Source organism: Petaurus breviceps, unplaced genomic scaffold (assembly GCF_028583685.1).
Source record: "Petaurus breviceps papuanus isolate PSGF00001 unplaced genomic scaffold, PetGlider_PUasm1.0 90822, whole genome shotgun sequence".
Classification (NCBI taxonomy): domain Eukaryota; kingdom Metazoa; phylum Chordata; class Mammalia; order Diprotodontia; family Petauridae; genus Petaurus; species Petaurus breviceps.
Genome location: NW_027187351.1, coordinates 5,244,946 through 5,254,927, shown reverse-complemented (window position 1 = coordinate 5,254,927; position 9,982 = coordinate 5,244,946). Strand labels below are relative to the sequence as shown.

At 38.4% G+C, this 9,982-nt stretch overlaps 2 protein-coding genes across 3 annotated transcripts in view; both read left to right on the top strand.

The window, feature by feature from the left end:
* Positions 1-1,723: 1,723 nt before the first annotated feature.
* Positions 1,724-9,982, top strand: part of LOC138148005 (uncharacterized) — a 24,020-nt gene continuing 15,761 nt past the window's right edge. Inside the window, exons 1-2 of one of the 2 annotated variants that reach the window (XM_069070623.1) lie at positions 1,724-1,792; positions 2,513-2,582. The gene's annotated coding sequence lies outside the window, so the exon portion shown is untranslated. Of the gene's footprint in view, positions 1,793-2,512; positions 2,583-9,982 lie in introns of those variants that run through there. The other variant, XM_069070624.1, reaches the window with a different exon arrangement.
* Positions 1,739-9,982, top strand: part of CILK1 (ciliogenesis associated kinase 1) — a 97,047-nt gene continuing 88,803 nt past the window's right edge. The window contains exons 1-2 of the mRNA XM_069070618.1: positions 1,739-1,792; positions 2,513-2,582. Coding sequence (XP_068926719.1) covers positions 2,560-2,582 — 23 coding nt within the window. The 5' untranslated portion in view covers positions 1,739-1,792; positions 2,513-2,559. The remainder of the gene's footprint in view (positions 1,793-2,512; positions 2,583-9,982) is intronic.

The following is a 9,982-nucleotide window of genomic DNA, read 5'->3' as shown; positions in this document are numbered from 1 at the left end:
ACTTCTAGTTCATATAAATAAAACCTCAAATATAGTTAGTTCTCTGCTTTCACTTTTGAGTTCTATTTGAGGGATCTAAATTTTTCATCTAGAGCTAAGAGACTTAAGAGGCTTCATTTTAAAGATGAGGAGACTGAGGCCCAGATAGGTTAAGTGCTTGCCCATATGTCACATAAATAGGAGGAGTCAGAGGCAGAATTTGAACTCAGATCATCTGACTTGAGATGTCCTACATCTGTAGCCAAATGTTAGAATTTTTAAGTTAAAAACCATATCTGCTTTCAAACCTCAGCACTGTGTAAGGCTGAAACTTTACATTTATGCCGGACATATTTTATAGTCTTGGCTCCCCCCTTAGAATGTAGTACAGGGTAGAAATACATATGTGTGTATATATATATATATATGTATTTAATAATATTACATTTATTCTGTATATAATCTTTATATGTACTTGTTTCTCCCTCTCTCATTTGTGTTTTGTTTTGTCCCTTATTTAAAACATATATATATTATAAACATATATATGAACATATATTCATTAGACTATATGTTCCTTGAAAGCAGATTCTTTGTATCAACAAATAAGAATACTTTGTATTGTTTGACAGTAAATCAATCAACTATTAATTAAAGGGCCTGTCAGGCATTGTACCTTAGGGATACAAATATAAAGAAACAATCCTTACTTGCAAGGAACATGTATTCTAATGGGGGAAACAAGTACACATAAAACTGTATGCGGAATAAATACATACATATTCACACATATGCACCTTCCACCCCATGCCTCTCCTAATTGTATGGCTCCTCCAAAAACTCCATTTAAGGGGACCACTCAGGCCAGACAGGTCTCATTCCTCCACTCTGGACTTCCTCTACCACGTTCCACTCTGAACTTTTGTCCCTCTCAGCCCCAATCCCCAGCCTCTTTTTAGCTTCCTTTTCTAAACTGACTTCCCACTTTAGAATATAAGCTCCCTGAGGACAAATACTGTCGGTCTTTCTTTGTGTTTGTATTCCCAATGCTTAACTGTGTGTGCTACATAATAAGTACTTACAAAAAAAATAACTATTGACTGTGTGTGTGTGTGTGTGTGTGTGTGTGTGTGTGTGTGTGTGTGTGTGTGTGTGTGTGTTTTCCTTAAGGGGAGAAGGAGGGACTGGTTAGTGGTAAACCTCGAACACGGTTGGGAAAGATGTTAAAAATAAATACCTTCTTGATCCTTCCAGTCTTACACACACACACACACACACACACACACACACACACACACACACACACACACACACACACGCGCGCGCACTAACTACAATGTCAGAAAATGAAGGAGGGTGTGTGTGTGTGTGTGTGTGTAAGACTGGAAGGATCAAGAAGGTATTTATTTTTAACATCTTTCCCAACCGTGTTCGAGGTTTACCACTAACCAGTCCCTCCTTCTCCCCTTAAGGAAAACACACACACACACACACACACACACACACACACACGCACGCACACACGCACACACACACGCACGCGCGCGCACTAACTACAATGTCAGAAAATGAAGGAGGGTGCAGAAATACCCGAAGCCAGCAAGGGGAGCTACAGTGTAACTTTGACCAGGGAATGCTACTGGTTGTCCCTGATTAGAAGCCACATTGGCTTTTGTTTGTTTTTCTCCTGGTGGGTGGAAAGCTGCTCTCTCTCCTGCGATACTTACCATGAGCTCGCTGGCCAGCCTAGGCCCGTTCACTCTCAGAACCTCCCAGAGTCCCCAGGATGGACCGCACGGACTCTCCTAGCAGGGTTGGTAACACGTTGGTAGTTATTTCACGGTGGGGTATGGGGAGGGCTGTCTCCGGGAGCTGCGAGACTGTATTTATCCATTGCCCAGGGCTCAGCCTCCTCTAGTCCGCTTTAGAGAAGGGGATTGACCAGACTGGGGATGGCCGCATGTATTCTTTGAGGAGGAATGTCTCTCTGTCTTACAGATCTGATTGTGCAGATGCTTAGACACCAGTGGAAAGGAAGGGAAAGGTATATAAGGCAATGTTGGCTTTGCATGACCCCTGGCATCAAAACTCTGTTTCCTGGGAGACCGGAAGATTTGGATGACTGTTTTCCTTTCAGTCTTATAAGGGTGGGGAGGCACTTTTATGATCTCAAATCTTTTTAGGGGAGGGGGGCCCCAAGTAGCTGCACATGGAATTTTCCCCGATTAGGCCACTGAGTGCCCCACAAAGGGGGGGAGGTCTAAGTAGCAAGCCTCACATACTAAGTCGCAACCATTTTTTATCGGCTTTGCAGATGGTGATTTTATTCCCGTCCTCCTTAGCTGAGGTGGACGTTAAGGAACTGCTTGGAGTTTTCAGAAGCAGCTCTAGCCTTCATATTTCTATGTATATTTTAAAAGTTCAACTCTGAGACTTTTAAATGAGGGCTTTTTTATTTAATGTGATTGGGTAGATGAGGTATGAGTTGGTTTAGTTGGACTTAAAACTAAGTCACATTCTTCTTTTGCTAAAGCTGGATTCTGCAGAGATTCAACTGCCACTTTGAGTGTGGAGCTTTGCATGCCAGGCTGGATTTCTCAAAGGTATGTTCGGTTTGGATTTTTGATTTTGGTCACTTGCTAGTGGGTAACCGGAAGTTTCCTTTGGACCCGTCATTCTCATCACTTCCAATGAATTAGATTGCTGGGCAGCCCATGATACTATATAGTGTTGTGATGATTAAATGAAAATGCTTTAATTTTGCAAAGCTAGTGCCTAAAACCACCAAGACTAATTCCCATGTGACCTGCCTGCTGACTATGTCATGAATTATTTGACCTCCAAACATTAGACTTCAAGCGGTCTTTTGCTTTGTATCTCCAGCACTTAGCACCAGTACACTGGGTACAAAGGAGGTACTTAATAAATGCTTATTGACTTCTGTAAGCAGTTTGAGATTCCTCCTTTTCTTATTTGAGAGAATCTATGCCTAATCTATCTATAGAGAAACTATCTAGCCTGTTGGTTCTATTTTTATTTTATTGTGGCTTGAATTCTCTACCACACCCCTCCTGAGGGCAAGCCATTTCTTAAATGCCCCTCCTACCTTCCCCAGGACTTGAAGTTGTATTTATAGTACTGAGGGAGAGGAGAAACAGTGCCTTTCATATTTTCTTAACTACTGTTCATTCAAAATTTTTGCCTTTATTTTGTTATAGGATTAGATCTATAAGCATCCTTAGAACATCTAATATAATCGAATTTATTTATAGATGAGGAAGCTGAGGCTAGGGGTAGATTAGGTGACTTGCCCATGTTCACATAGGTCATGAGTGATGGAGGTGGAATTTGAACCCAGGTCCTCTAATTCTAGAGCCAGTATGCCTCCCATCATCCCGAACTACTCCCCAGTTAAGTCCCTGAAATTGGACTGAGCAGATCTAAAGAAGGGTGGCCCATAGGATTTAAAGCCTTAGTGATCTTATTTGAGCAGTTTTCAAAGTGTGGTCTAAAATTATTTTTATAATAATACTAAAGTGAAAACTATTTTCCTAATAGTACTAGGATTCTATTTGCCTATTAAAATATTTCTCTCTTTTCCAACTGCCATTTCTGTGTAAGACCAGATTTTCTTCACATAGAGCAAAAAGGAACAAGTATTTATTAAGTACCTACTATGCGCCAGACACTTCACCAAGCACTTTACAAATATTGTCTCATTTGATCCTCAAAACAACCTTGGGAGATAGGTGTTCTTATTATCATCATTTTATTGTTGAGGAACTAAGGCAGCCTGAGGCTAAGTGGCTTGCCCAGGATTATACAACTGGTAAGTGTCTGAGGTCAGATTTGAACTCTTCTTCTTGATGCCAGGCCTAGTGCTCTATCCACTGTGCCACCTCACTGCCTTAAACCAAAACAGCATATTAAAACAGATTTAATGCAGTAGCAGATATGATAATCCAGCTATCTTCTGTTAAGCCTGACATTAAAGAAATTTGCAAAAAATATGCAAAACAGTGCTGTTCTTCCTAAATTTTTTTTGTTCTGAAAAAAATGTTTTTTCATAAAATGTTATCTATGTTAACATATGGTGAATTTCTTCTTATTTTTAAATAATTAAATATTTTTAAAACGTCATTTTTAATTGCTAATACTACAAGCATCAACATACATAGGCTGCATATGCAAAAGCTTTTTAGGATGTCAATCATTTTTAGGAGAGAAAAGGGTTCTTGATTCCAAAAAAAAATGGAGAACAGCTGGTCTAATCCAAACCTTTCATTGGCCTAAGGAAGCTAAATTACTTTCCCAAAATAATATGTGAGCTAGGATTTTAGCCTAAGTCCTCTAACTTAAAAGTCATTGTTCCTGGATCTTAAGTCCAAATGATGGACTTAAAATATAATCATATCTTTTGTCTTATATTAATCCAATTCACTCTTTTAAAAATAAATTTTGTTAATAATGCTTACATTTCTCCCTGTATCCCTTACTCTTCCTTTCCCAGAGAGCTGTCCCTTATAACAAAGGATTTTTTTTTTAGAGAAAACTGGGAGAATTTCACAATACATTTGATAACTATCTCATCTACTCAAGCTCTTTTTAATCAATTCATGATGCTATAATTATGTTGCTTTCCGAAGTGCCTAATAAAGATGGAAACTGCATAGATCTCAAAACCTCGACACTGTTCTTTCCTTTATTCCCTATATACAATCAATCACCAAATCTTATAGATATCTCCTGCTCATCTAAACCACTTTATCTCCATTACTATCACCTCAGCCTAGCTCACCATTAATTCTTCTTTGGATTGCTGTAGCTATTTCCTAGCTGACCTCTGTGACTCCAGGCTCTACTTATTCATATCCATCTTCCATACAAATAGTACAGTAATCTTTCTTAAATATTGCTATCATTAATTAATTCAATTCAGCAAACATTTATTAAGGGTTTATTAGGTACTAGTGTCTCAAAGAGGGAGGGAAGAGGAAGGAATTTATATTTATATAAATTTTTATATAAATATATATAAAGCCTTCTACATTTATATAAAGCTAGTTACTGTACTAAGTATTTTTATAAACAAATATCTCAAATGATCCTCACAACAATTCTTCAAAGTAGATGCTATTATTTTCCCTCATTTTACAGTTGAGAAAACTGATTTAAGTGACTTGCTCAAAGTCACATAGCTAGTATCTGAGACTGAATTTGAACTCAAGTCTTCCTGACTCCTGGCCCAGAACTTTGCCCTCTGTACCATCAGCTGCCTCCAAAAATCAGAGTAATTCTTGCTTTCAAGGAGCTTCTATTTTTTCTGGGAGATAAATGGGTCTACAAGTCAGAGTAGCAGGGATCAGGAAAGGACTTAGATAGTGGTACTTGAGCTTTGTTTTGAAGGAAGCTAGGGCTTCTGTTATGTAGAGGGAAGAAGGAGTGCCTTCTAAACATGAGGGAACATTTAGTGGAAAGGCACTAAGGCAGAAGATATAATATCTTGTACTTTCCTGGTTAATAATGTTGCTGGCAGAGAGGCATTATGGTATGGCAGATAAAGAGCTGGCCTTGGAGTTAAGAAGATGAGTGTTTTAAGTGTTTAAGACTTGCCTCTGATATATGCTAGCTAGGAGGCCCTAGTTAAGTCATTTAACCACTCACTATCTCATATAGCTCTTTAAGATTGTAAGTTGTAAGGCAAATGTACATCTTTATTGGTAGATAAATGAATTTTCTCACTGAGAGGTCCTGATAATGAATTAATTCCATAACAGATCTGGTTTAAAAAAATGCCACTACCATGCCCCCAAACCATAGTCATTGTGCCAAATAGTAAACTCCAAATGGTAAAGCTAAACTCCTTGCTTTCAAGGAATGCCATGATCTGACCTCACTGTATACAATCAACCCCTCAAAATGTTCTCCTCTAGACTTGACAGGGTGGTATCCTCTTTGTGCTCATTCTCACCTTTGCTCATTCACCTGAAATGCCTTCCTCTTCCCCTTCTACTATCCATACAATGTGAAAGATTTATAAATACATGATCCCTGATCTTAGGGGTTTACATTCTGCTTTGCAAGACCAGCTATGAAAAAACATTAAAGAAAAAAAATAAGACAGAAATGCAATCAAGTGAAAGGCAACATGGTATTGTAGCTACAGAGTTGGCCTCTCAACAAGGATCTTACCCATTCTCTAATTTCTCCAGATTCCACCTTCTTTGTAAAACCTTTGCTGATCATCCCATTCCTTCTTGATCTTCTCTTTCCCCAACTACTATGGAGCATGTATTGATGCATTATTTAGCACTTAACTATCCCTAGCATGGGTTGTTAGCTAGTCTTCTTACATCTCTTAATCTTGTTTCCTGCTCTAGTTTATAAACTCCTTGAGGACACAGGACCAGTCTGTATCAGCCTTTATATTTCTCATCACCCCGTGCTCAACATAGAACCCAGCATTCTATAAAAATTGGTCATTTTCATTCATTTAATTCACAAACATTTATTAAATAACCACTGTGTGCCTGGCACTATGTTAATCACTGGAGGCAAAAAGATAAAAACAAAGTTCATGCCCTCAAGGAACTTATATTCCACTTCAGGAAAACATGTACATTTAGCAATTTGGGAGATGGATGTTTGACAGACCAAACATCTTGACTGAGTGTGGATACCCTGAGAACTGAAGGTCAGGTGTAGGGCAGCCATTTGAGCATTTCTCCATTGTCCTTCTCTACAGTGGCTTGTGACTTGTAGGTTATTCCTGGCTGAGGCATTGTTCCCGGAGACTCATTGCCCTTTTTTCCCACTTGAAACTAGCAAGGAATGCTTATGCCATTTTGTTTTGTTTTAAATTGAAGGCTGCCCTGGTCCACCCCCCCCCCCCCCCACTTAGCCCTTCTATTCTATATCCTCTGGAGATTTCACTGGCATAGAACATTCATTTATGCTCTCTCATTTTTGTTGGGGTTGGTGGTGAGGGGGCAGGTACAGGAAGCATACTGTGCCCAGGTTCCTGCTCTGTAGTGGTTTCTTGGGAGGCTTCTAAGAACAATGAAAACTGTGCCTGATGCTTTGTAAACCTGTCTATGGTGTCAAACTCAACCCTTGCCTCTTTCACCAACTGACTGGAGGAGCAGAAGGTGTTCCAGGAAAAGGAAATGAAGAGTAATTCAGAAATTTGCTGTTTATAGAATTGGCCCTTCTTTGTGGTTTAGGGGAGAATGTGCAAATAGAGGTGTGCCTATACCTTAAGCAGACTTTGTTTTTCTATTATAATGTAGTAGCTTGGTTACTTAGTCAACCTTTGAAATATAGCTGTACACCTTTTGACTTTAAAAGATCTGTTTTCTCTAGTTTGGGCAGTTCCTTTCTCTACAAAGATTATTAACTCTCCCATGTATTAGGAAGTCATTGGAACTTAAATTTATAACTAGAAGGGACCTTGGAATCCACCAAATCAGACTCCCTCATTTTACAGATAAGCATAGAAAGTCACAGGACAGTTAAATGACTTGCTCAGACAATGTGCATCAGAGCAGGTCTTCTGACTCTAAAGCCTAGTGCTCTTCTCATGACAGTCCCCTACAGCTCCAAAGTTTGTTGTTTCTGTGTCTTTGCAGTCTGTCCCATGTACTCAGTATGGTTGCTATCAAATATTTGTGGGCTTAATTTTATAATTGCCTTCACATAGGATTGATTATACACATATGTTTGGCGTTTCGTTTTGTTTTATCAAAACCTATGATTTCATTGGTATAGAGAATCACTGGTGAGGAAATTCCCTCTAACAATGTGGATCTTCACTGTTCAGAAATTTACACTTTTGAAGAGTTGCCTAGGGGCACTGAGAAATTAAGTGACTAGTCCAGGGTCACAAAGTATCTGAGAAGGAACTTTGAACTTGAGTTTTCCTGAGTCTGAAAGCAGCCATCAAATTACAATGTCAGGCAGCCTTCCAACGGATTATTACTATTTTATAGTTTTACTTAATTTTTCTTTGTTCATGTCTAGTCTTCCAAAATAAATTGTGAGCTTCTTAAGGACAAGGATTATGTCTTTAGGCACTTAAAAAATGCTTACTGATTGACTGATTTATAAATCTTTTGTGTTCCTTATAGTGTTTAACCTTATGCTGGATCTATGTAGATTGCATTTAATAAATACTTGTTGATTAGTAACAGTTACTCTTATGACAGCCACATACTTCTGTTGAAAGGTCTGGGTGGCATTGCATTAGATGAGTCACATTGCATTCATCCTAAAGGTGGGGCATGACCTACATTAAACTGTTGATAACATGTGACTGATTGGCCTGAAGGTTACTGTAAGCAATTATAAGAGCTTAGCACCAACAAGAGAAAGCATTATTGTATAATATCCAGCTGTCTGTTTGACCATATTAAGAAAGTAAATATCTGTATGAACTTCTAATGCCTTGGAGATCTACGCAATCGTCTTGCTCAATTGGTTCTACCTTTTCTTAAAGAAAGCATGTATCAAAAGCCAACTCCACCAAGGCAATTTCCTCCCAGTCCCAGCAATTTATGTTTACATATTCTAAACCTACCACAGTAGTCACTTTGTTGAAGATCCAATCATTTTAAAAATTATTCCAAAATATGTTAAAAGAGAAAAGAGATTGTGTACATTGCATACGTTAGCATTTGTATAACTGAATGAAATGTAGCTAGATGGCTATTTTGCTTAGCTATATATCCTATACTGTCATGGCCCAATGAATTTTTTTTTCTTGGCTCTAATCTTTTTTTTTTGAAGGGGGGAAGGCAGGGCAATTGGGGTTAAGTGACTTGCCCAAGGTCACACAGCTAGTAAGTACTTGTCAATCATCTGAGGCTGGATTTGAACTCAGGTTCTCCTGTCTCCAAGGCCGGTACTCTATTCACTGCACCACCCAGCTGCCCTCCCCAATGGATTATTTTTCAGAACACTTCCATACAAACTGTGCTGGTTTTTTTGAAAATAAAAGCAATTACTATCATATCTAATAAGTACATTATAAGAAACCTTTAAAATAGCTTCAAAAATTTGTCAAGGGAATAGCAGAATAGCTTTGAGGAGAGAGTATTACATGAAAAAAAGATATTATAATTAATATGCTATTGTAATATAGAAAATGTTGTAAGTAGTAGGAGTTACTCTATGTCAAAACAGTCATGTCCCAAAGTTCTTCTTTTATTTCTCTTTGTGAAATAGATAGGGTTCAAACTCATTTCCTACGTGGGAGGTGTTGACAACCAATAGCTCTCATCATCACTTAACTCCTCAAGGTTTGTTAAAAATGCCAGACGTTAAATCAAATTAGAAAAAGTACCCTCCTGTGCCATAAAACCTACAAAGGCAAACCTGAGTATGAGAAAAGGATAAATTAGACAGTGTAGGGAAACAACTGAATTTTTAATCAGAATAAAACATTTTAAAACAATTGAGAAATTATAAATACTATGTATATATGACTTTGAATATACTATAAGTAATGATGCCCCACCTCCCATACCATTCTAACTCAGAACACATAGGACACAATAACCTTAATGTCTTTTTTCTCCTGGTAGCATTCTCACCCTGATCCCCTGAGAACATGTTCTGGGCATGTTACTTTACTAGGCTTCCTAGTCCTTTGTCTTTCCACAGTTCAGGTTGACTACAAAGTTAACAACTAGATTCTTCTCAAAGGCAAGAGTTCTTTAGAGAATGTTGGAGCTAGATGGCTTTAAACATTTTTTTTTATTATTTCTAAATTTTTTTTTGCAGGGGGGAAGGCAGGGCGATTGGGGTTAAGTGACTTGCCCAAGGACACACAGCTTAGTAAGTGTTAAGTGTCTGAGTTCGAATTTGAACTCAAGTCCTCCTGACTCCAGGGTCGATGCTCTATTCATTTCTTTTTTTTTTTTGGAGGGCAACTGGAGTTAAGTGACTTGCCCAAGGTGTGTGTGTGTGTGTGTGTGTGTGTGTGTGTGTGTGTGTGTGTGTGTGT